Source organism: Berghia stephanieae, chromosome 3, assembly GCF_034508935.2.
Source record: "Berghia stephanieae isolate SIO BIC M18660-M18661 chromosome 3, UCSD_Bste_1.3, whole genome shotgun sequence".
Classification (NCBI taxonomy): domain Eukaryota; kingdom Metazoa; phylum Mollusca; class Gastropoda; order Nudibranchia; family Aeolidiidae; genus Berghia; species Berghia stephanieae.
The window spans coordinates 57,407,126-57,434,937 of NC_088362.1; the positions used below are offsets into that span (position 1 = coordinate 57,407,126).

Genomic DNA, 27,812 nt, shown 5'->3' on the forward strand with positions numbered 1-27,812 from the left:
TGATCTATAGAAGTGTCTGTTATTTCTTTACAATTTGAAGGACGTATAACTGTTGTGATCGTCGACGATATAATAATATTTGTCCTAGAGTGAGTCATTGATTTACATACAATAGTAATAAAGCTTTTTAATAGAGCTTTAACATAGCCCATTATCCACTAAATGTGTTCAAAGCGCTTTACAAAGGACCCTGACCAACAGCAGCACGTCACTTTTAGAACGAGACATGACGCCTTGTTAGGGTTTATTACAATATTTTCCGACAGGGACAACGCTGTTGACGGCCAGGTATTCATTTTACACCTGAGTACGTGAGAGAATGTGAGTAAAGATTCGTTTCCAAGGACTCAACTATGCGCCGAGCGAGGCTCGAACCCAGGACTTCCGATCCGAAAGCGAGTGTCATACCACAAGACCACATAGCCGCACAATAAGAATTGCTTCTTAAACTTCTCTGTCGTCAATCTGGAGTTTAGGAATGTATTTAGTTATGTCTTTATTGTTTTTTTTGTTGTTGTTGGCTGAAGAAGGATTTTGAACCAAACACGATCCGTGTTTGGTATTTTGTTCTTTTTTTTTTTTGAAGCTGTTATATTCATTTTTGTTTATTACATAAATCAGCTCATTGTTTAAATTGTGGAAAATAATTTAAGTTTTCCTTAGATGATATAAAAAGACAAACAACAAACCTCTGAGTTTATTATAGCTTTATTATTGCTTTTCGTGCGGCTATGTGGTCTTGTGGTAGGACACTCGCTGTCGGATCGGAAGGTCATGAGTTCGAGTCCTGCTCTGCGCGGCGTATAGTTGAGTCTCTGAAAAAGGCTCTGACCTCATATCCTCTAACCGTTCTCAGGTGTAAAATGTGTAGTTGAGTCATTGGAAAAGGCTCTTTACTCTGGGCAGGGATTGGGGGGCGGGGGTGGGGAAGGGGGGGGGGGAGGGGTCACACAGAAAAAAAAAAGTTCTGCTTCACCCAGGATTGATCTCAGTTCCTTTGCGTGTGAAACGAGTGCTCTACCAACTGAGCTATCGGGTCCCCCCCGGTAAATAAATAAGCAAAAACTAACTATTTAACAAATTTTACCCAGACCACTTTTTAAAATACATACATGTTGCAACCTACCAGCTTTGAATATTAACTCGTTTATTTTTCGTTTTATGTTTTGCTGACTAGAGCAACTTCTTAACCAGATATAGAGAAATTCGTCAAGAAATGGAACGAGGATCAAAACCTCTCCAATAAAGACAAAGACGACGACGACAACAACAACAACAACATAAACAACAACAACAACAACAACAACAACAACAACAGCAACAACAACAACAGCCCCCCTCATCCCCAACAAAATCAATAAAACTATCACCTTACTTACAAAGGCAGCGACGAAGATAAACATGCCGCCACCATCAGCGAAACCAACGTTAAAAACATCATCATCATCACCACCACCACCACCATCATCATCATCACCATCATCGTCACCATCACCACCACCACGATCAATAACACCAAAGATGGCTAAGAACGCGATAGTGAGTAACAATATTAAGTCAACAAACAGTCAGACAGAATCTGGGGCTGATCAACAAATCAAACACATGTTTACGATTCATAACAATAACAACACATTGCATAATCCGCAAAACAACACATCAATTTTATTCTATACAAAAAATACAAAATTAGCAACGGATAGCTCGGCAGCGCCAGGTTCAAACCGGACCCCTAAAACTACCGTACCTACTACTGTCGTCACAAGTACACCATTGACTTTTGGAAGGACCAGAACTACCAGGACACGACAACAGTCAATAAAGATAAAGAAAGTATCTGGAGGAGACAAGAAGACAACAACAAAACGGAAGACGACGCTCACGACGACAGAGTTACCTTTGAACGTGACCACAGACGAGACCATGACTTCCAGGAATATAAGCGCGCCATTTCCAACAAAATCCTTTAATGGTATTGATCATAAAGGCACAGCTGGCCATTCACAGGCCGATGGTCTAATAGGAGGCATTGGTGAGTAATGTTACGAGTTAACTGCCGTACTCTGGAAAAACTCGTATTTAAAAGTTTGCCAGAAAACTCGTATTTAAAAGTTTGCTAGAAAACTCGTATATAAAAGTTTGCCAGAAAACTGGTAAATAAAGTTTGCCAGAAAACTGGTTTATAAAAGTTTTTCAGAAAAGTGGTATATAAAAGTTTTGTCAGAACACTGGTATATAAAAGTTTGCCAGTAAAACTCGTATTTAAAAGTTTGCCAGAAAACTCGTATTTAAAAGTTTGCCAGTAAAACTCGTATTTAAAAGTTTACCAGTAAAACTCGTTCTTCAAATATCGATAGATTTAAATGAACCTCATCTTGGCAAGTACTCACAAATCTAGGACTTCGTAAAATCCAAGATTTGAGAGTTTTTTTTCCGGCCAAGAAGAGGGTCGTTTAAATCGATCGATATTTAAAGGACCTTTTTTCTGGCCAAATTTTTAAACAGTTTTTTCAGAGTACGGTATTTATCTGATTAATATGATATGACATATTATCTGACCACTCATAAAACGTTGCCACATTGCTCAATGCGCTTCAATATGCTTCATCTCTTTCCCATCACCATCGGGGAATGTATGAAACCAAGTTTTGCTCTCCATTTCATGGAGTAGAAATTGACGGATTCGAATAGAATGTGAAAAGCAACCTGTGTCTAAGGACACAAAAACCGAGACCTACTGGTTGTCGTCTAGTGGATAGCTCATACGGTAGAGCCACGCTCTCCCCGGCCAGGCGGAGTTGCCGTCTGGTGGATAGTTCATACGGTAGAGTCACGCTCTCCCCGCCCAGGCGGAGTTGTCGTACCAGTAAGGTCGCGGGTTCCTGTCCCCATCGCCGCCACGAAATTTTTTATTCTGTATTGTCTTCTGGCAGTTTCCTACTCACTTCATTTATTGATGCTTATCTGTTAAGAGTTTTTTCAAGAGTAGCTCATACGCAATGCACTTTACAAAATCCCTTTTACAAGGCAGAAGTCTATACGTTACCATATTTCCATTTCCTTCGATACGCTTTGTCAGCTGGGCGCCAATTTTGTGGTAGGCTCTTATAACATTCATCACTGCCCGGTATCCAAATACTCATTTACTCATGTGTCGAGAAGGGCACTGTTTGAAAAAAAAAGTTATCCATGGACACAACTGCGGGGCCAGAGTCTTGACATCTTTGCCACCCCTTCGGTCACTGACCACGTTCCATACCGCTTGCCTTTATTTACAATCGAGACACAGTACAGCTCAGCTGCTTAAACGCTTACACCGTGCAGCTATGTAGTTTTGTGGTATGACACTCGCCTTCGGATCGAAAGGTCCAGAGCTCGAGGCCATCTCTCAACATAGTTGAGTCCCTGAAAAAGGCTCTGAACTCGATCTCATTCCCTCACCGCACTCAGGTAAAAATGAGTACATAGTTGTTAACAGCTCTGACTGTCGGATAAAAATTGTAATATCGCCTAACTGGTATTTGTCTCGTCCTGCATGTTAAGTGTTGCTGTTGGCATGGGACCCTTGTAAAGCGCTTTGAGCACGTTTAATGGATATTATTGCGCTATATAAATGCCTAATTTAAAGTAAAGGAGCAATTTCTTCATTTTTCATTACGTAATCTGCTGGTTATACCAAGATAGTGATAAACAATTTCAGGTCGTCCTTATTGATAACTACAAATCATTTAACCAATGATAAAAAGATGTCTCAATATTAACCAGTTAACTGTCGTACTCTGGAATAACACGTATTTAAAATTTTGGCCAGAAAACTCGTCCTTCAAATATCGATCAATTGAAATGATCCTCACCTTGGATGAAAAAAACCCCTCTCAATCCTGGGACTTTAATGAAGACTTCGTGAAGTCCCAAGTTTGAGAGTTTTGCCAAGTTGAGGGTAATTTAAATCAATTGATATTTGAAGAACGAGTTTTTTTGTTTTTTTTTTTGTTTTTTTTTGCCAGATTTTAAAATCGATACTGTGCGTTTAGAAAAAAATACTCAAATCTTCCGCCAGCCGGATATAACGAACCAACAACACACACATCTGTGTGTAATAACCTTGGACGTTTATAATCTGATTGATCTGATTTAGTAAAATGTAATCAGCAAAATGGCTGCCTAAAAACAATCATAAAGAGTCGAGTGACGTCAACTTCTTTCCATCTATACGTGCCTTCCAAGAGTACGGCATTAACTGGTTAATATGTTAAGTTCTTACAATATGCAACGAATGGATTCGCTCAAGGGTGCTTCCGTCACCTATGTATTTTACAGATAAAATATTAATATTCACTGATATATTATCTTTTGACACATCGGTCGATAAGAGGTGATATGTTTGTGAACAGTTGATAGAACAATTGTACACGATTTTACAGATAACAAAATAATAATTAAAAAAAAAAAATAGAAATCATCATCCACTTATGAAAAAGGAAGTGATAATATTGTATAGAAAGGAAAATTAGCAAATGTAGTTATGGAAATGAAGAGATTGAATATCAATGTTTTAGGATTATCAGAAGTTAGATGGAAAGGAGCAGGAGAACTTAATTATGATGACTGTAAAATTATATACTCAGGAGGAGGAGAACACCAAAGGGGAGTTGGAATTATACTAGATAATAAAACGGCGCGAGCAGTCAAAGGATTCTGGCCCATATCAGACAGAGTAATGGCAATCAAACTACAAGCAAAACCTTTTGATTTTGATATTTTACAAATATACGCCCCAACCACCAGTCACGATGATGAAGAAGTGGAAAATTTCTATCAACAAATAGATAAAGCAATGCATCAGTTTAAGTCTTCAGACATAAAACTCATCATGGGCGATTTTAATGCCAAGGTGGGCCGAGAAAGAATAGAAGATATTGTGGGCCCACATGGTCTGGGAGACAAAAATGACAGAGGTGATCGTCTTATTCAATGGTGCCGTCAACATGATCTGACAATCACAAATACTTGGTCAACAAACCACAATAGAAGGAAGTGGACATGGAAAAGTCCTGGAGATGGAGTGAGAAACCAAATAGATTACATACTCATCAGCAAACGTTTCCGAAACTCGGTTTTGTATGCCAAATCTATGCCGGGGCTGACTGTAACAGCGATCATATACCTGTGCTATGCCCCATACGAGTTAAATTGAAAATCTGCAAAAGAGCAAAGGCTAAACCTAAATACCAACTAGACATTCTCCGGGAAGAACAGAAGATACAAGAAAAATTTGAACTATCAGTAAGAAACAAGTTTGAAGTGCTTGGAGAACTAACAGATATAGAAGAGAAATATGAGCAGTTTAAAGACAGTGTTGCTGCATCACTAGAAGAAAATGTTCCAACCACACTTAAGTTGCAGAAGAAGAAGTGGATTACTCCAGAGATATTAGAACTAATGAATGAGAGAAGAAAGGCCAAAAATCAGGAAGAAAAATACAAGACTCTGAACAGGCAGATAAAAAGAAAATGCAACGAAGCTAAAGAAGACTGGATAAATGAACAATGTCACTATATAATGTCCTGCAAAGAAAAAAATGGCAAATTCTTCCATCAGAAAATCAAAGAAGTGACAAACAAAACTAAATCAGGTGCTAAAAGTGGATGCATCAAAGACAAGCGTGGAAACACCATCATGGACAAAGACTGCATTCTAAACAGATGGTCAGAATATATTGAAGAACTTTTTTTTGATAATCGAGGAGAAATGCCTATGATAAAAGAACTGGAAGGGCCTTCTATAATGAAAGATGAAGTTAGGAACGTCATGAAAAGCATGAAAAATGGAAAAGCTGCAGGACCTGATGCCATAACAATTGAAGCCTTGACTGGCCTGGGTGAATGGGGGATTGAATTCATCACAAACCTTCTAAATCAAGTGTATGACACAGGAAAAATGCCAACTGATATGAAACGATCCATTTTTATAGCACTACCAAAAAAGCCAGGGGCAGTTGATTGTGAACAACACAGAAATATTAGCCTAATGAGCCACCTCACAAAAATTCTTTTGAAGATAATTTTACTAAGAATAAGAAATAAAATACGACCTGAAATTGGGGAGATGCAATTTGGTTTTGTTGAGGACAAGGGTACCAGAAATGGAATATTCACATTATCAATGCTGATGGAAAGATGTATTGAAGTAAATAAAGATCTGTATATGTGTTTCATCGACTATTCAAAAGCCTTTGATAAAGTACAACACGAAAAACTATTCAAAATTCTATCATCTTTGGACATTGATGGTAAAGATTTAAGAATATTACGGAATTTGTACTGGGAACAAGAAGCAGCAATGCGTGTTGACAACGAGCTAAGCAGTTTTACACCTATTAGAAGAGGAGTTAGGCAGGGGTGTGTTTTGTCTCCAGATTTATTCAACCTCTATAGTGAAATGATATTAAGAGATATCGAACATAAGAAGGGGGTGTGTATTGGAGGAAAGAATGTAACAAATCTGAGGTATGCAGATGATACGGTTCTACTGGCAGAATCTGAACATGAACTACAAGAATTACTGGATGTTGTAGTCAGGAGTAGTGAAAATATGGGACTGGAACTGAATATATCTAAAACAGAATGTATGACGGTATCTAAAAATAATAACCCACCAGCCTGTGTAATAACAAGCAGAGGACAAACAATACAACAAGTTGAATGTTTCAAATATTTAGGCTTCAATGTAACATCCAATGGAAAATCAGATTGTGAAATAAAGAAAAGAATAGGTATGGCGAAGAATGCATTCAACCAGCTGCATACAATTATGAAAAACAGGAATATTAGCATGAAAACAAAAATCAAAGTCCTGGATTGCTATGTACTGTCTGTGCTGCTATATGGTTGTGAGAGCTGGACCATAAACAAGACCATGGTTAAAAGACTGGAGGCAGTGGAAATGTGGTTTTACAGAAGAATGATGAGGGTGTCATGGATGGAAAGGAAAAGAAATGAAGAAATTTTAGAAATGGCCAACAGAAAAAGATCACTGATAACAAAAATCATCAAACGCCAAATGGAATTTTTAGGACACATTATCCGCCACCCTGGTTTGGAAATACTCGCCTTGACTGGAAAGATGAATGGAAAAAGAATAAGAGGAAGACAAAGAATAACGTATTTGAAAGGGATAAGAACTTGGACAGATGAAGCTGAGAAAGGTGGCGCTGCTTTAATAGAATTGGCAAGAGATAGATCAGCTTGGCGGAAGATGACCTCCGACGTCTGCTTCAGATATGGAACTACATGAGATGAGAATATTGTATTGTATTGAATTCTCATTGACATTGATTGCGCACACACACACATACACACATACACACACATACACACACACAAACATACATATATTATAAACGCATATACACACGAGCACATACAAAGTTACACAGTCATACTCATACCAAAAAAAAAAACACAAAAAAACTATATTATATATATATATTAAACCCATGACCTCAAGAAGCCTGGGAGAGTAGCTCAAGATAGACATAGAGTTTGAAACCACTTTTTTTTTTTTTGTTTTTTAGAGTGGCGGATTGTTCATACGGTAGCGTTACGCTCTCCCCGGCCAGCCGGAGTTGTCGTATCAGTTAAGTGGCGGGTTCGAGCCCCCATCGCCGCCGCGAAAATTTTATTCTCTATTGTCTTCCTGCACTTTCCTACTCAATTCATTTCTTGTTATCATCAACAAAAGTGCCTGCTCCACCTGGGATAAGATCCATAAGACCAAGTCTACTTTCTTGAGTTGAATTACACACTCTAAATGCTAGGGACACCCACACAATATCATATTGTCATTATTTATTGTTCATGAGGCTGTGCATCGTGCTTTCATGCTTTGAACCCCCCCCCCCCGGCCAAAAAAAGAAAGAAAAGAAAATCAACAACAAAAAATATTAATAAAACAACAACTAAACTTTGCGTATTAAAAATGTTGACCAGAAAACTCGTCCTTCAAATATCGATCGATTAAAATGACCCTCATCTTGTCTAAAAAAAAAAACCCCAACAACTCTCAAACTTGGGACTTTGCGAATTCCAAAGGTAAAGTATCAGGATCGAGAGATCTTGACAGTTTTGCCATTGTGTTTGTGGAGGTGTTCGAGAGCCTTCAGATATTTGGGACGAATAAGTCAGTTTCATATCGCTCTTATTTCGTAGTGCAACGTGAAAAGCAATATCCAGTAGTAATGATATTAACAAATGAAGAATCAAAAAATTAATTTTGAGAGAATATTAGAGTTTAAAAAAAGAAGAAGCAAAACAGAATCAGAACAACCTGTTCCCAACCCCAAATAAAAAGACCCCCCCCAAAAAAATAAAAAATAAAATAAAATAAAATAAAACAATACTTAAACTCAAATAAAATACCAAAGCAACACCAATAAATTCTCACAACAACCAAAAAAAAAAAAAGAAAAAAAGAAAGAAACTAGACTCGAATGAAACGGCAGAGTGAAACAATTTTTGATGATCAAATATCATGGATGACGTAACGATGTGACCTTGTTGATTTTCAAATCTATGATATACGAGTATCAATGGTTTACTGTAATTTGATGGATTGATTGATTACTTAGCTTACAGTGTTCGAGAAGGTGTATAAAGTATGATCAAGTTGACATTGTCTGAGTGGGTATTGAGTATAATAAATTATAAATTAAATTAATACATATTGAGCGTTTATATAGCGCAATGTCCACTAAACGTGCTCAAAGCGCTTTACAAGGAGTCCCATACCAATAACTAGAGGTGCCTTAATGAGTCAATAAAATCGAGATAAAGATAAAGGGAGTAAATCTGACTCATGAATGAACAACACAACCACGACGTTTCGGCCCTTGGCCTTTTTCAAGTAAACACAGAATATATATATATATTTATATTAGACTGTCATAATAATATAGGCGAAAATTTGTAAACAAACAAACACACTTACACGCTCATTTACAAATTTTCGCCTATATTATTATGACAATCTAATATAAATATATATGTATTCTGTGTTTATTTGAAAAAGGCCAAGGGCTGAAACGTCGTTTGTTTTGTGTTGTTCATTCATGAGTCAGATTTACTCCCTTTATCTTTATCTCCGTCCCATACCAACAACAACACGTAACAGGCAGAACGAGACATGGCGCCCCTCACTTAATTTAAATCAATCATACTTGATATCATTACGCGTTACTATTTAGGGAGAGGGGTGGAATATTGTGTATTTATAAATTTCTAAATTGCCCGTCTATTTTCAGACCAAAACTACGTCATCGTTGGATCCATCTTGGGTGGTCTCTTTCTCATCGTCATCATCGCTGCCCTTATCTTGTGGACTCGAAAACATCGGAACAAGCTGTTCAAGTGAGTCGCCTATAGACAGGCTTGTTTACTATTACGAAGATATGAATATCGTAAAGTTACGATTATGAAAGGGGGCAACGTGGTTCGGCGGTACAGTCTTTTCTTCGTACCCAAAAGGTACCGAGTTCGATCACCCGCCGCTGCGCTGTGTGGCCTTGAGCAAGTCACCTCGCCTTAGCTCTATTTGCGGCGCTGCACTGCGGCTGGCGCCTGGGTTATTTCAGTCTTCCCTTGGAATAGACCCGAGAGAAAAATTTCCCCTATGAGATGAATAAAGGGAATCTTATCTTTATTTTTATTATTATTTTTTTTTTGGGCTCCAATGTCCGAACTTCATGATCATCTCAGAGTCAATAAAACTTAATAAAAATTCTGATCGTATTCTGAAAGTTGATGCTAGAGTCCTACATGATTTAACGAATGGTGACACGTTATGTAATCCTCTATAAAGTTAACTATCGCAACTATTTTTATCTCTTTAGAGCAACGAAATTTTAAATTTTCAAATAGACAAATAGGCGGCTATGTGGTCTAGTGATATGACACTCGCTTTCGTATCTGAAGGTCCTGGGTTCGAGCCTAGCTTGACGCATAGTTGAGTCCTTGGAAAAGGCTCTTTACTCACATTCTCTCACCGTAATCAGGTGTTAAATGTGTCCTTGGAAAACGTTCTTTACTCACATTCTCTCACTGTATTCAGGTGTAAATTGAGTACCCGACCGTTAACAGCGTTGTCTCTGTCGTAAAATATTGCAACAGGCGTCATGTCTCGTTCTATATGTTACATATTGCTGTTGGCCAGGGACCCCTTGTAAAGCGCTTTGAGCACGTTTAGTGGATATCGCGCTATATAAAAGCTAAAGTTATTATTTTTTAATGTCTTTCCAGCGTATGACAGTTAACTGGTTGAATGTATTTTTAAGTGTTACAGCTTTTCTTAATCTAAATTATCATAAGCAAGTATGAAACTTATTTCCTTTCAAGGGTTTTGTTATAGTTATCTAATTAAATTTATGAACATGGTTTAGTATCATAGATTTACTATTTGACTAGTGTTCCACATTTTGATGAAAAAATAAGAAATAAATTTCCCTCCATCTATTTTTTTATTTTAAAATTTCAGACGCAGACATTCAGGTTCCATGGACATCACAGCACCCTGCGGGTTGCCAGATAGCCCTTCCAGTCCGACAGTCAACGTCAGTGAGAGAATGGAACTGATACGCCCAAATTCAGCGGGAGGGGTGGTGTGTTTCAACAACAATGGCGCTGTGTCTTATCACAAGGATGAAGTATACCTGACCATCTGGGATGTGAATAAAAATGAAGAGCAACCGCAGCAACGCCAACAGCAAAACGAAGCAGACGACCATGTGGATTCCAACGTAAAAACTGATATCTCACAATCAGTTTCTCCCCCGACAAGTCGGCCACAATCTTCTCAGCAAAATGTATACAGCAATCACTCGTCTGGTCCTGATGAGTCCCCAATCAAAGGAGAAGCTAGCTCGATTGATTCTCAACGAGAAAATCATTCACGGCCGTCTTCAGAACAAAACGTCTACGCCAATTATACGCTTGATCGTACATCCCCTGGAAATGACAATCGAAGTTCTGATAACCCTCTCCTGGAGAGAAAGGCATCTGATGGTGATCCTGAATGTAATGTATACGTCAACTACTCGGCGAGTCAAAAAGAATTACGTGAGCACTTTGGTCAAGACAACGATGGTTTTGAAGGCGAGAAGGAAGGGTCGATAAAACTCAGCACAGACAAAGACCAAGATGTGACCAAAGGAAACGTTATCGATGAGACTGGGATCAAATCAGAAGACGCCGATGTTTCTACACATAGCAATAAACATTTGGGGCACACTCCGACTGCGTCAGAACATTTCTATGAATGTGAAGATTCTGAACCGGATACTGACCACCGTCCATCACAACTCTCAAGGGATTCTGGAATCGATGCTGACCAGGACATTGACAATTATTATGACGTACCCACGGCTGCTTTGGATCGACTACGACGAGGTCAAATTAAAAAATCAGATAATAAATCGGATGGCTCCTCACCAAATGCCAAATGCCAGAACCCCGAACTAAAAGTACCCGTAAGTGATTATTACATGTCACCCTCTTCAGATAATGAATGTGAAATATCGAATGAATCGGACTATGAGAACACAAAAAAGAATCGTCCAGAGACATATCTGTGTCCAGATAATCTAGACCTCACTAGTCCGACAGATGAAGACGAATTGTTAAAGATATACGACAATTTTGAGCTGCAAGCTCGGAAACTGTCAACTCCTAATTCTTGCCTTTACGAAACACCTAGTGAATTAGATCAAATATACGATATGCCTGCATCAGTAAAAGCTTCCGATCAATGCCCACAATCTCAACCAGCATCGTTTGAAAAATTTCTGAGCTCTTCTATGCCTGCCAGTATTGATATAAGAAAGAACAAAGGTGATACACTTAAGAAGTCTATATCGTGCGAATCAACAAACCCAGAAGTTGGACATCACCCTGAACTCGAAACACCCAAAATAACAAATTCCTCTATTGAACCACCGCAAGCAAATTACGTCAACACTCCAGAGACCAATAATATTTATTCTGTGGCATCAGATACACAAGACTCAGAGACTGAAGAGGCAGAGTACGACACACCAAAGGAAATATCTCAATCGCCCTTCTTTCACAACATAGACCAAAACAAAATTAAACTAGGAACCAGATCATTGCCACCTGCCTCCAAACCGCCTCCCCCACGCCTGAATAGGCCAAAACCTCTTAAGATTCAAAATCAAAGGGAACAAAGCAATACTCTTTCTCCAAAATCAAGCGAGGCCCATTCATATAGTCAAACACTTCCGAGGGCTGATGTGGAAAACAAACCAAGGACAACGCCTAAAAACTTTAAATCTCTCACCCTCGACAACCTGTCTAGAAAAGACAACCCACAAAGAATTGGAAGTGGAAGGAAAAGAGCTGTACTTCCTATAGACAAATCATCTCCGTTGATAGGCATTTCGCAGAAAATACCGGAAGATGATGAGTTTTCAGGTGTGTATTCGACTCCTCGTTCACCGGTCAAAGAAGCCAAAGCGCTCCCTGGAAATCAAGGAGGGAAAAGTTTAGAAACGACCAGAAATCCGAAAGACATCACAGGAAGAAGCCAAGCCGGCTACAGAAACGAAAACGGGCAAAAATTGGGGACACATGAAATATTATCCAAAACGCCAAAGAAATCATTCACCGGAAGTAGTAACAGTTTGGACAACGCTGGAAAACTTGATATGGGCGAATTGCAGAATGCCATGAAGAAGAAAGGGCTGAATAATTAATATTGAAACAAACAAACAAACAATCAAAAAGTGTAGAATTATTTTTGTTGTATTCAATTCGATGTTATCACCATATTATCTTATTATATTCACATAAGAATAGACATCAGTAGCAATAGAACTTTTAATTCGCGTCTACAGATGTCTGTCTATTAACCTGATCGCCATATTAGTAAACGGGTTTAAAACATCCATTTATTTTCGTCATATGCAATGTAATTCCAAACATTTGTAAATCGTGACGCCAAATCTCAAAGAGAGAAATTGGGCAGGTCCCATATATATCACATTTGTGAACTGTGCGCGTTCAACAACATTGTTTATTGGCAGCCACTAAGTACCTTCTTTTTCATGAATTGAAGCCAGAAAAATTATTACGGATTGCCCAAAACATAATTAAAAAATATATTGAGGGTGTTGATACATAATATTATATGTAAATGAATGCGATAAGGTCATTCGTGAAACGTGCATTGAGATTGAGCAGTTCGTTTGTTCTGTCGAATATGAGATCAATGTTTTAGCTACTAAAATTGTGAATATATGATTTGACATTTTAAGTGCGTGTTTCAATGCAATGGACGTTGTAGAAGTGTATATATTGATTCCCTTGTGTTTCGAGTGCAATACTGCCATACAATGACAAAATACTTTATTAACTTTTGATCACAAAAGAAGCGTTACTTCATGTATCGGTATAAGTTGATGCATTTGCTACCTAATTCAGTACCTACATTGATTGGTGACAAAATAATAATAGGGACAAAAAGTGCGACGTCACACCTGCCAAGCAATGGCTCTTTTGGCCTCACACTCAACAGAAAGAATAAAGCTGTGGTCTTTACTACGAACACAGTTGTTTTAAAAAAGAAAATCAAATTGGTCGAATTTTTCGTTGCTAAAATGGTTCAATAATTTGCACCATTGTCGACATCACTCGGAGATGGAGGACTGTCGGTTTTAATGATTTCCAAGTGGAATCACATTTGGTTGCTGTGAACGTTTTAAGAGGAAGTGACGTCACGACTTTGGAACCCTATTACAAGAATGAAAAATCATGGGATTGTCACCAAAGCGTTATTGCTAGTGCCTTTGAGTTGGTATGTGATTTGTGGTTTTCGTTCACTCTTTGAAACCATCAAGCAGCGAGAAATGTTGTAAATAAAATAGTATTTACTGTGTCGGACCATCGCCTTCGTAAACTCATGGCCTGATAGTAACGCAATGGTCGGACACAACTAATGGCCCGTTGAGACGTACAGACTTTTCGTACACGGTCCGACGGATTTCCACAAATTATGGATAATTGACCAAAAACTCATGAAAACTGAGCGTGTCAACGAGGAATTTCAATGTCGTCCGAGGGATGTCCGCCCAAACTCCTGATATTAGGAGCCGCATGATATTTTCTTGTCGTCATGTTGACGGATCATCGTGGGTGATTAGTTTTCACTGAAGTCCCTCTTACTTCAAACTATGGAAAGGGGTCTCTCTCTCTATTGAGTGAGTGAAGTCAATCATTTGTTTATACTGTGTGGTATAATCGCTTTCGGATCGGAAGGTCCTGGGTTCGAGCCTCGCTCGGCGCATAGTTGAGTCCTTGGAGAAGGCTCTTTACTCACATTCTCTCACCGTACTCAGGTGTAAAATGAGTACCTGGCCGTTAACAGCGTTGTCTCTGTCCCAAAAATTTGTAATATCGCCTGACGGGCGTCATGTCTCGTCCTACATGTTATGTGTTGCTGTTGGCCAGGGACCCCTTGTAAAGCGCTTTGAGCACGTTTAGTGGATATTGCGCTATATAAAAGCTCAATTTATTTAAAAAAATTTTATGTGGCGGTGGTGTGTGTGTGTGTGTGTGTGTGTGTGTGTGTTTGCGTGTGTGTCTATAGTCCCAGATCCGACGCTGAACAATTATCTCTACGTCTAAACGGAACTTCCTCTCGTCGACATCTGTCGATTCGCGGTGACCCACATCCACCATGTCGAATCATGTTCGTCCGACCGCGTACGAAATGTCTGTACGTCTAAATGGACCATAAAAGACAGATTCATTGGCACATAATGCATTCAGCATATTATTCCCATAATATTGATGCTGTGCGTTTAGCCAAAATGCTCACAACATTCGCCAGCCGGATATAACGTACCAACACACAGAACTATGTGTATTCTTGAACGTTTATGGTCGGATTGATAGCATTTGGTGAGAAAAATAACAAAGAGCTGAGTAACGTCAATTTCAATCCATCTATAAGACGATCACCAACATGTTTTAAAATGTCTTAAAATGGAGTTTTAGTGGTGTCTCTTATTTAACTCAAAGACTTTAAGACAGGCTGGGGGTCATCCTTAATCTACCGATATATGAAGAAAAAGTTTTCTAGTCAAACTGTAAAAATGAATTTCGTTATTGTAAGGTATAATCTCTGTTTTGACAAATCAAAAATAGATTGCAATTATATAAAGCACTGGCGCTTATTCACTGTAAACACCATGCTCTATGCAATTTACGTTTTTCTATCTCATGATGATGGAGCTGCGATCATTTAAGTTAAATAACACATATGACGAGGCATGCAGCCTATTAGGCGCTATCACAATTTGGGACAAAGATGACGCTGCTTTACAACCAGGGGACCCTCTGACCAATGTTTCCAATAATATAATGAGGACATGTTTGTAAAGAGGCTTTCCTAAGGGCGTGCCACGGGTTCGAATCCGAGGTCTTATTCAATTTGTGTTGATGTGAGTTTAATGGGTTTTTTAAAAAGGTGTTTTTTTTCCAACACTATTAGGCAATTTACAGCTGGGTGACAAAGAGAGAGAAGAGTAATATTAGTTTTCTGAGGTTATCTGATCAAAGAGATGAATGGCGTATCATGATCACCGATGTCTGGCACAGACTTGGTACTTGAAGAGAAGAATTAGGCAATTTCAGTTTTAGCTCCCAGATGCGAGTTTGACTCTACCTCTACATCACTACGGCAATAATTATATTATTACTTATCACACTGTGGCTTCAGTGACAAGGTGTCTCGTCTTGTGACAAGGTCAAGCCATGTTGAATATAGCGAGTGGCCGGGTGGGGGGGCTGTGATCTCTAACACACCTGGCGTTGTGTCCCTGGGTAAGGCATTTTTCACACATTGCTCCACTCCACTAGGGTGTGCTGACAAGAGTACCGGACAACTGGCACCTGGCCAGTCTCAGCAATGGATGATGTAAGAATGCTAGCGTTATATTTATATATCTTAACAAGAAATGAAATGAGTAGGAAAGTGTCAGAAGACAATAGAGAATAAAATATTCGCGGCGGCGATGGGGGCTCGAACCACTCCAGTAGGAATGGTGGTTGGCTCATACGGTGGAGTCACGCTCTGGAGTGGTGGATAGCTCATACGGTGGAGTCACGCTCTGGAGTGGTGGATAGCTCATACGGTAGAGTCACGCTCTGGAGTGGTGGATAGCTCATACGGTAGAGTCACGCTCTCCCCGGCCAGGCGGAGTTGTCGTACCAGTAAGGTCGAGAGTTCGAGATTTTTATTCTCTATTGTCTTCTGGCACTTTCCTACTCACTTCATTTCTTGTTATTATCAACATAAGTGCCTGCTCCACTCACTTTTCTATATCTACTAAAACGCTTTACAAAGTGTCCTTAGCCAACAGCAACACTTAAGATGTAGGACGAGACATGCCATTTGTTAAAAGGAGAAATTATAAATTCTCCGACAGAGAGAACGCATCAAGTACTCGTTTTACAGCTGAGTATAGTAAGAGAATGTGAGTAAAGGGCCTTTACCAAGGACTCAACTATACACCTATCAGAACGGGACTCGAACCCTGAACCTTCCCATCCAGAGGTGATTGTCATACTGCTAGACCACACAGCTGCACACTGTGAGAGGGCTGCTACAAAAAAAGGGCACTTAATAAGTGATTTTGACTGTATTATACGGAAATATAGTTCCATTGGGTCTGCTGAGCTAAGAAATGAAGCATAATGAAGCCCATAGAGCATGGTGAAACTTTGGAAATGTATTCACTATAATAAATGTGTATTTAAGCATGTGTACCATTAAAATACATCTCGTTAAACTTTTATTATGAAGCGACTAATCTATAATTATAATTATAATGAATAATTGTTTTTTTGTTTTGTTTTTAAACAATAAAGAGTGAAATTAAATCCTCTAGAATTGTTTTGTTTTCATTTTCAGGTCGTATAGGCACTTTGAAAAAAATACAAGGGAAACACTTGTGCGATTCATTTGTTATTGTTTATGTTTTGTTTGTTTGTTTAATACTGTAAGAAACAGCCAATTGGGACTACCTCGTTGGACAAAAAAACAAAACAAATAAAAAAGCTTGAGCTTTTATATAGCGCAATATCCACTAAAGGTGTTCAAAGTGCTTTGCAAAGGGTCCCTGGACAACAGCAACGCGTATGGTAACATAAGTAGGACGACACATGACTTCTGTTACTGTAAGGTGATATTACAACAAAAAAAATTCCGACAGAGACAATGCTGTTAATGTTAACGGCCAGGTACTCATTTTACCCCTAAACAGGATGAGAGAATGTGAGTAAAGAGCCTTTTCCAAGGACTCAACTGTGCATCGCCCAGAATGGAGTTCGAACCCAGGACCATCCAATCCAAAGACGAGTGTCATACCACAAGACCACATTGCCGGAAAAAAGACGGCTTTATTATCCAGCGGTGGATATAAAACACCTGATCCAGCTATCCAGATTGTGTTCATGTTAAGGGTTTGATTCTCCTTCCTAAACTCCACACGGAACCGATACTAATTCAGATAGGGGAAATCATGAATAGTTGTGAAAATATCAAATTAAGAAATTAAGGAGCAGGCACCGGTGTAAGATAAAGATCTGAACAAGTGTGTATGAGAGATGCCAGACATAACAAGGAAGAAAAATATAAGATAAAAAAAACATCCCAAAAAAATCAGTCGACCTCGACTGGGGATCGAACCTCAGACCGTCTGATTACCGGTACCCATTGTGATGTCATTTGATTTTTTTTTCTTTTTGAAAAGTCTACAGGGAACCAATCTAAGTCTAAGCAGTGCAAGCAAAGCCGTTGTTTGTATAGGTATAAGTTTAATAGAATTCATTGTATAATATCAATATCAAATACAAGACATGAAAGTTTTTACATGATATTAACAGTATATGATTATAAAACTAAAGTAAAGTCGATATATAAAAAAAATCCAGCACATCCCGGTCCTTATTCAAAATGTTGCATGAAAATTAATCTTTCTTACCACAAACGTCCTTTAACATGGCGAGGGTTCCAAAGCCAGTCTTTGATCTTTTATTTTTCCATTGCTAGCATCTGGCCCAATTCATAAGCAAAAAGATTGCTCAATACAGTTGTAGAGTGTGCATAACGAAACTATGAGAAGAAATGCTTTGTTATTTGGTAAAACAATATCATAATGCAATCTTGGGCATATCCCTCTAGTCAAAAAGAAAAAAAAAGAAAAGAAAAAACAAAACAAAGAAAAAATAATTGCAGATCAGAAACACTTGGATTGTTGAAAAAACAGAGTTATGCCCAAAGTCTTGTGTTTTGGGTTAATCGATGCATAGAAGGTACTACCCCTCCATATCTTGGGGAGTTGATCCAGAAACATTTAATTTAAAAAATCTAACATTCTGCTCATAATTCTATCGTATTAATCGTCCCCTGTATGAAGAAGAAAAAGAAGAAGAAGAAGAAGAAGAAGAAGAAGAAGAAGAAGAAGAAGAAGAAGAAGAAGAAGAAGAAGAAGAAGAAGAAGAAGAAGAAGAAGAAGAAGAAAAGAAGAAGAAGAAGAAGAAGAAGAAGAAGAAGAAGAAGAAGAAGAAGAAGAAGAAGAAGAAGAAGAAGAAGAAGAAGAAGAAGAAGAAGAAGAAGAAGAAGAAGAAGAAGAAGAAGAAGAAGAAGAAGAAGAAGAAGAAGCAACGAAGACAATTTAGACTTACTGTGGACCATCTCCCATTCATATTTAAAATGAGAAATGACTGAAGTCTTTTAGTGAAGGGGTTTGTCCCACGTATAAGTATGCATTTCGATATCATTATTGTTGTTGTCGTCATAATAATAATAATAATAATAATAATAATAATAATAATAATAATAATAATAATAATAATAATAATAATAATAATAATAATAATGATGATAATAATAACAATAATAATAATAATAATAATAATAATAATAATAATATAATAATAATATATTATTATGATTGTGATTATTATTATTATTATTATTATTATTATTTTATTGTTATTATTATTATTATTATTATTATTGTGATTATTATTATTATTATGAATATTATTATTATTATTATCGTCAATTTTGCTATTATTATACCAAAATGATAGAATGTTTGTATTATTGTGTACATTAATATAATGATCTATGAGTTTCAACTAATATATGTGGCGATAAAAAGAACTTTATTGAATAAAAGAGAAAGAAATAAAAAAACCCAAAACAACAAAACGAACAAAAGAAAGCGAATAGTACTGGGAAATCAAGTATTCTGCCTTGATCAAATCAGTCCAAAATATGTACAACCCTCCCCCACCCAAAAAAAAACCCCACAAAAAAGCAAAACAAAAGAGATCATATATCCTCTGAAACAAATTTTAAAATCTTATCTCGGTATTTTGTACATTTTACCTCAATGTGGACTAATGTACTTAATACCTTCGTTATAATTTTGACTTCAGTATAATTCATCGTCAACACGTATCACAGTTATCTACAATGAACCCTTCTTCAAACATTTAGCAGTGATGGAAGGGAAGTAAAGGACTGGAGAAAAAAAAATGGAAAAAAGACGTTAATAAATTGTCCAAGATATTTGCTTCATTGTGGCTGCCCCCCTTGACATGGCTCTTTCTTCTAAAGCAATCCTAGAGTTTTCTGTGGAGAAAGATGAAAAAAGATAATTCATCATAACCCTCATCCACATCCTTCTCCAAAAGATTTTTTTAAAAAGTCAAAGCATCAAGAAAAAAAACAAACTAAAAAACAAAAAATGAAAACAAAAGGCATCAAACAATTAATGTTCTAATTTATCTGTGTTATCACTTATGTCCTCTCCTCCTTAAAAAAAAATAAATAGATATTTATAAATTACGCCCTTCTATGCAGCAGATAATAAATAATTAAATAAATTCCCTTTATTCATACCAAATTTGTCTCAAGACTGGAATAACCCAGGCATCAGTCACAGTGCAGCGCTGCAAATTGAGCTAGGGCGAGGTGACTTGCTCAAGGCCACACAGCACAGCGGCGGGTGATCGAACATGGTACCTTTCGGGTACGAAGTAAAGACCGTACCGCTGAGCCACTTATCTATCAAATAAATGTCTGACATCAAAAGGAATCACCCTTGTTGTTCATTGTCCAAAGGGGGGGGGGGGGGGGGGGGGGGGGGGGGGGGGGGGGGGGGGGGGGGGGGGGATTTCTCGAAGTGGCATCAAGATGGAGATTGAGGAAAGTGTGGATGGGTGAACAGTGGGTGTGAATATATTATTATGTGTAATTATAGAGAATAAAAAGATACAAATTTAGGGGAATATGAGAAAAGAACGTTTGTTTGTCTTTCAGGTCACCACTCGGCCACTTTAGCCAATATATATATATATATACATTGCTATACTGATTATATCTGTTTAAATGCCAGGCCAGTATAATTTTATTCATCAAAAAGAGTTTTACATCAAATTTCTCCAATGGACAATGGTGTGGGCTTCATTGAAAACTACAATCTGGTGTATTATTTTCTGGACAGTTTTGACAACAGGAGATGAATTATGGGTGCATCTCACACCATCACAGACGAAGCAAGACTTCATGATCTGGAGGTCCTGGGTTCGAGCCTCGCTCGGTGCATAGTTTAGTCCTTGGAAAAGGCTCTTTACTCACATTATCTCACCGTACTCAAGTGTAAAATGGCCATTAACAGCATTGACTCTGTTGGAACAAAAATCTAATATCGCCTAACCGGTGTCATGTCTAGTCCGACATTGTAAGCGATCCTGTTGGTCAGGGGCCCCCTTGTAAAGCGCTTTGATCACGTTTAATAGATATTGCGCTATATAAAAGCTCAATTTTATGACCTGGAAACACCCATCGTCATTGACAATCAACAACTTCCATCCTTGAACTTACCTGTAATTTTGGGACATCGACAAAACAGGAGTATCTTGAGAAGGGGACAAGCCTGGAGGAGGCAAATGACAGCGTCATCAGTGAGGTCTTGGCAACCAGTCATGTCTAATTCCTGCAAGATAAAACACATAGCTTGAGCTTGAGCTTTTTTAAAAATATAGTAGTGCAATATCCACTAAATATGGTCAAAGCGCTTTACAAAGGGTCCCTGAACAACAGCAACACGTAACATGTAGAATGAAACATGATGCCTTGTTAGGCTATAATACAATTTTTTCTGACAGAGACAACGCTGTTAATGGCCAGATACTCATTTTACACCTGAGTACGGTGAGAGAAATTGCGCTTCAGCCCAGGACCTTCGGACCTGAAAGCGAGTGTCATACCACAAGACCACAAAGCCGCACATTATATACATAGTTATACATAGTTATGGCAGAAGGTGCTATTTCAGTGCAGTCCTACGTTTGGCTTTCACTCACTGTGAAGGTTTTTATTATCTTTTAAAATATTTTCTGACACTTCTTTTCAATTTCCATTACTAAATAATGTAAATAATTACAACATTTCAATTAATATCCTTTGATCTCATTTTCTTGATTTTGCCAATTTTGGCTTCACTAATTTTTTTTTAGTGAAAATGAACTTTTCAATTCAGATGCTGTATCATAATAAAATAAACAAAAATAAAAATGAAATTCTCTTTATTCAACCCATAGGGAAAAAATTGTCTTCAGGGTTTATTCCAAGGGAAGACTGGAATAACCCAGGCATCAGCCATAGTGCAGTGCCGCAAATTGAGCTAGGGCGAGGTGACTTGCTCAAGGCCACAAAGCGCAGCGGCGAGTGATCGAACTTGGTACCTTTCGGGTACGGAGCAAAGACTGTACCGCTGAGCCACACTGCCCCCATGTGTACATGTGAAAACAATAAAATCAATTTTTTAAAATCATGACTGAGAAAATGTTTTCCATTAACTCAATAACTGCTTATTCAAACAATCATACCTCAGTTGAATTATGATTATCATGGTCTTATTTGCATATCAAAATATATTTATATCACCAGATGCATCTGTGTTGATTTCGATAATGCTTGTGGAACTAACCGTTAATTTCTGAGAACATTCTCCTTGACAAAACTCGTAAACTCCATTGTCTGTAACCTGAAGAAAAAATCAGAGTTGTAATTTTTAAACTGTCATGTGCATTGAAAGTTATCAATACAAAAAATATTATAATTTAGACTTAATGTTCTTCAGTCATGTTTCTCCCTCCCTTTGTATTTAAAATACAATCAAACACTACACAGTGACTGGATAAAATAGAAGGTTATAAATAAAATAAAATAAATAATGAAATAAAATTCCCTTTATTCATCCCATAGGGGAAATGTGTATCTAGAGTCTATCCCAACGGAAGACTGGAATAACCCAGGCGTCAGCCGCAGTGCAGCGCCGCAAATTGAGCTAGGGCGAGGTGACTTGCTCAAGGCCACACAGTGCAGCGGTGGGTGACCGAACTCGATACCTTTTGGGTACAAAGCAAAGACTGTACCGCTAAGCCATGCTGCATTAAGCATTAGTTCATACAGTGTTGGTATTTATTTATTACACATGGCTTAAAGTAATGACATTTACTCCAATTGAATCAGATTGCAGTTGCGTGACACGCACTGTCTTTCAGAGCCATTAGGCCCATGGAGCCGGAGTTTATCCCAGTTTCTATAGTGTGCAATGGACAATTGCATTTGCTTACTACCCTTTGGATAGGACACTAGTCTATTGCAAAGTACTTTCCACCAAATCTAACAGGCCCAGCTACCCAATCACTGCTGTGGGTGGACAAGGGGATCAGAAAAAACTCAACTGCACCTGGGATCGATCTCAGTCCCTTTGATTGTGAAGTGAGTGCTCTACCAACTAAGCTAATGGGACCCCCTGACAAGCACTGATAGATACTGATAGATAAATAAATAAATAAATAAATAAATGAAATAGATATGAACATATATATAGTGTATTTCCAAAGATTTACCACACTCAATGCGATTCGTAATGTTATATTTATTTCATCAGCAGGTCATATGGAACCATATTTCCAGTACAGACAGTACTGATCCGCCAGTAGGCATCCTTACAATATCTTACTATATCCATCACTGCCAGGTACTCGTTCACACACTTGAGTTGAGTGGGGTAACGTGTGTAAAGTGCCTTACTCAAGGACACAATGTCAGGACTGGAATTTTTCATGATCACTGTCACCCATCTGACAACTGACCAGGCTTAACCTCGCTTGACTTTTGTGACTATATGAGACACTGTGCTGCTGAACTAACGAGCTAGACGTCAGTTGCTGTGGCATATGAATATATATGTTTACATGTCGAGTGGGGTAAATATGACATTAATATTGTATTTGCATCCAGATGTGATACAGAGTACAAACAATCAAATGGGTATGATTAAGGAGAAAACAAACGAAACCTTTGTTGATATTATATTGAGTGATCGTAACTGCTTTGAATTCTGGCCTAGAGCTATCAATGACGCGTCTGTGAGTAGGTTACACCCGCCAACATTAAGCTCACGAAGCATGGGGCAGTTTTGGGAAAGGGCTGAAATGCCTTCATCTGTGATGTTGACGTTGCGTCTCAAGTAGACAATTTGAAGATGGGGACAGGATCTCGATAAACTGATTAAACCTGAATGGGGAAAGAACAATAAATATGGAGAGTTTTCGCTGTGTGCTTAAAAGAAACTCAAAAATAAGGCCTAGAAATTTGATTTCCTGGTCATATTTTATCATTATCTCATTTAACTTATTGAATATATTTATGCAGCATAAAAACCTATTTTAAAATAATCATCTTTTGTCAAGGGTTAGGCAATTTACACTCCTCACCACATTGGACTCAACATGGATGACTACTTGAATGGTATTGGTTGTGAATGATATTGGAAAAAAATAACTACAACAAAGGCACCAAAAACAGATCATGTTCACACAACAAAAAGAAAATTTGTTCTAATGTGCTGCTATGTGGTCTAGTGGTATGACACTTGCCTTTAGATTGGAAGGTCCTGTGTTCGAGTCCCGAGTGGAGCATAGTTGAGTCCTTGGAAAAGGCTCTTTACTCACATTCACTCACCGTACTCAGTTGTAAAATGAGTACCTGGCTGTTAACAACGTTGTATCTGTTCGAAAAATTGTTCAAATGCCTAACAGGCATCATGTCTCGTTAAGTGTTGATGTTGGCTAGGGACCCCTTGTAAAGCATTTTGAGCAGGTTTAGTGGATATTAAGCTTTATAAAAGCACAAGTTCTAAAAACTCAAATTCTAATTAAACTACAGAGAAATAAAAGCATGTGAATCTCACTGGTGATAATGATAAAAATGCATTATATGACTTTCTAATTTTTATCAGTATTTGTTCATACATTGAAAGAGGATAAAGGGTGTCATACCATAACTGTCAACAGATTGTTTTGTTTTAAAAGTCTTCGTCCATATTTGAAAGCTTCATATTTTTCTTACACAGATACAGATTGTTAAAAAAGATTTACAAAGCAATTAACAAACAACCTAAATTTGAAACAAACCTGCAGAAGTAATCTCTGTTTTGGGTTCTTTGAAAGAGTTGAGATCAATTTTACAGAGATATTTCATACAGCTCAGTTTGAAGAGGCATTTATCTGTTACCTGGCTAGTTGCCAGGTCTATTGACCTTACCCTGTTAGATAACACCTGGAGAAAAAATAAAGAATCTGTGAAATTGAAATGGTTGGATACCTCTAAAAAAATTTGAATTGCTGTTCATATATTATAATTATTTTTGGATGGAGCAGATTAGCAGTTACAGCATTTGAAGATATTTCGTTGTCAGTTGAAAGGAAGATGATGGGATGCTAACCGATTATAGACCAAGAGGTGACTATCGCTTACAAACAACAAAGAAAATGTCAATGGACTAGCAACCTGCAACAAGGATAGATTTTGATAAACTTATAATTAAAAAACAAATTATTTTTTATCATGAATTTCCCCCCCCCCCCCCCCCCCCCACCTTCAATTCTTTAAAATGCATCAGAATCAGGCCCACTATGCTAACATTTATCTGATTTCTATAGCATAAAAGGTAGAGTAATGGTTGTAAAATGCTTTAGCAAAGGACCTAATAGCAAGGCAAGATTTTTGATACCATTATTGTCTATCCGGTTATTGACTACAAATGAACTTGTCTTGACTTTTTTTCCAAGATGAGGCACGATAATTCTGAGGCTCTGACACCATAAATATTGTAAAAGCCTTGCGTATACTAATACTAATATAACCATTGATAGGTATTATGCAAAAATGTTGTTATTTTCACGTTTATTCAATTCTTATTTTTTTAAAAAGGTATTTCATTTGATAGTTAGCAAGCTAAAGTTCTTTTCTTCTCAAAATTGTATATTGTTTGCAAATAATTCTTGAGAATAGTTGCGAACCACCTCACATTCTTTGTTACAGTTATATTACCTTATCAATGTTCTGATCAGTGATGAGACCTCTTTTGCTCATCAACCTTAATACAGCTTGCTTAATAGTGTCAGGTGTTTCCCACAGTTGGTGTTCATGTTGAGGCAGATGTTCAATCACTGCCTTTGTGGACCTAATAATATCACAATGAAAAAAAATTGACAACATTAACAAATCGTCTTCATGATTCTTGAAAACATATTTTGCCTGAAACAGCGATCTCTGAAAAAAAAAAACAAAAAAAAAAAAAAACTAGAAAATCAACTTTCTAAACCAAGTCACTAGACGTCTATATTATAAATAACATGTTCTTTATGTTAACAAATTCATTCAGAATTAAATATATCAATCTATCTCTAGAACTTAGTAGTTGTGATTTTCCTTATATCGAAATATTATTCAGATTTGACGCTAGGATTAAGTTGACGTCCAGTAAAGACCTTTCTCCTTAACAAGGCTATTTCACATATTCAAATTTCCAATTCAATCTTCAAGAAGTCACGTATAGCTGTCCAAATATTGGAAGTTTGGACAAGAGTGTACTTTCGGGAAATAAAGCATAAATTGATTCAAATATACTGTTGACAACATAACAAGAAAATAAATTTCGGTAGACATAAGAGGTCCATCATGACTCATTTTTCCTCACTCTTATCTGTCTGAGTCACTTCTATTTCTAGAGACTCACTTAGAGACTGACTTCTTTAAACTTCTTAGGTTTAGGCTTAGGTCTAGGTCGCAAAGAACAATAATGATATACAATACAAATTAAAACTTTTAAGTTCGTTTCTATTAGTGAGGCATATAATCAACTTTTCCCCTTTTGTTGAAAACAGAGGGTCCAACTCTTGACTACTAACGGACGTGAATTTTTAAAATGAAAATCAGAGATCACGTCCCATTCTATTTCTATCACGAGCCCCTCGAATTATCAATTGGCAAGAAGTATAATACAAGATGTCCTTGTTTGGAAGAATAAGATTAATGTGAATATTATAATACATACGCTGTAAATAAACTGGGAAGAGCAAAGACGTTTGGACCCTCAGTCGCCATTGTAAACAAACGGTTGGAGTGAAATATTCCTATCTGGCAGAGATAGGCCCCTCTGGCAATATTTGTAGCGAAACTACTTTTGCTCATTTTACCTGGATACCTGGATACCTCTGTATAGAGCTTTTAGACTTGGTGTAGTCTCCTTCGCTCCTCCTCATCTATTAATGATTGGACCAATTTTTATAATTGAACTTGTTTCCTAGGGTGTTGCTTATCTCCAACTCTGCTTTGAATTTATTCAAATTTTTTGCTGATACTGTGGTTTCTTTTAGTTTATTCCAGTTATTTACAATTCTAGATGAAAAAAAGTTCCTTCTTTCATTTGTTTTAAAACGTTCTTTTTTCAGTTTCTTGCTGTTTCCTCGTGTCTGAATGTTCTTGTTTGGTTTAAGGAATCCTGCCTCTACCCTGTCTATTCCCTTTACTATTTTATATGTTTGGATCATATCTCCCCTTCTTCTCCTGTAATCTAAGGTCGGGAGATTTAATTCTTTCAATCTCTCACAGTATGTTTTGTCTTTCAGGTGTGTGATAAGTTTTGTTGCTCTCCTTTGCACTCTTTCCAAACAGTCTTTGTCTCCCTCAAACTTCGGATACCATATGCAGTTAGCATATTCCAGCTTTGATCTAACCATAGTCTTGTAGATGGTAGTCATGTGTTTTGTTTTCAGATTCTTGAAATTTCTTTTCACTATTCCGAGTGTTTTACTAGCCTTAGATTGAACATCTTTAATTTGCTTCTTGAAGTTTAGCTTCCTATCAATAAATACTCCTAGGTCTTTTTCCCCATTGGATTTCTGCAGGGGTTTTTCTTTCATTATATAGTTTGCTTCTCTGTTGTTTTTTCCTAGGTGAAGAACTGCACATTTATCTACATTGAACTCCATCTGCCATATTTCGGACCATTCTTCAAGCTTTTTCAAATCTTGTTGTAAGGTGTTTCTTTCTTCTTCTGTATTAGCTACTCCATAGAGCTTAGTAACATCGGCAAAGATTTTACATTTAGATGATAGATTGTCTGGCAAGTCATTGATATAAATCAGGAAGAGAACTGGTCCCAGTACACTTCCTTGTGGAACTCCACTTGTTACCAGTCTCTCTGTTGATGCTGTTCCATTCACTATCACTTTTTGTCTTCTATCTTTGAGGAAATCTCGGACCCATTTGACTGTCTGATCATTTTTTGATACTGTTCCAATTTCTTGATTAGGCGCCAGTGTGGAACTTTGTCAAATGCCTTTCTGAAGTCGAGGTATATGACA

General features: G+C 37.5%; 2 protein-coding genes across 2 annotated transcripts; one reads left to right on the top strand and one right to left on the bottom strand.

Annotated features, from left to right (window-relative positions):
* Positions 1 to 1,177: 1,177 nt before the first annotated feature.
* Positions 1,178 to 13,637, top strand: LOC144968068 (uncharacterized). Its single transcript, XM_078906039.1, has 3 exons — positions 1,178 to 2,032; positions 9,302 to 9,407; positions 10,531 to 13,637. The coding sequence occupies exons 1-3, from the start codon at positions 1,402 to 1,404 to the stop codon at positions 12,761 to 12,763; spliced, it is 2,970 nt and encodes a 989-aa protein (XP_078762165.1). The 5' UTR covers positions 1,178 to 1,401; the 3' UTR covers positions 12,764 to 13,637.
* Positions 13,638 to 19,073: 5,436 nt separating this feature from the next.
* Positions 19,074 to 26,575, bottom strand: LOC144969599 (protein AMN1 homolog). The gene is made up of 7 exons (XM_078908742.1): positions 26,501 to 26,575; positions 25,495 to 25,627; positions 24,576 to 24,720; positions 23,459 to 23,676; positions 22,079 to 22,135; positions 20,971 to 21,082; positions 19,074 to 19,716 (listed from the first exon to the last, which is right to left on the bottom strand). The coding sequence occupies exons 1-7, from the start codon at positions 26,548 to 26,550 to the stop codon at positions 19,634 to 19,636; spliced, it is 798 nt and encodes a 265-aa protein (XP_078764868.1). The 5' UTR covers positions 26,551 to 26,575; the 3' UTR covers positions 19,074 to 19,633.
* Between the last annotated feature and the right edge of the window lie 1,237 nt (positions 26,576 to 27,812).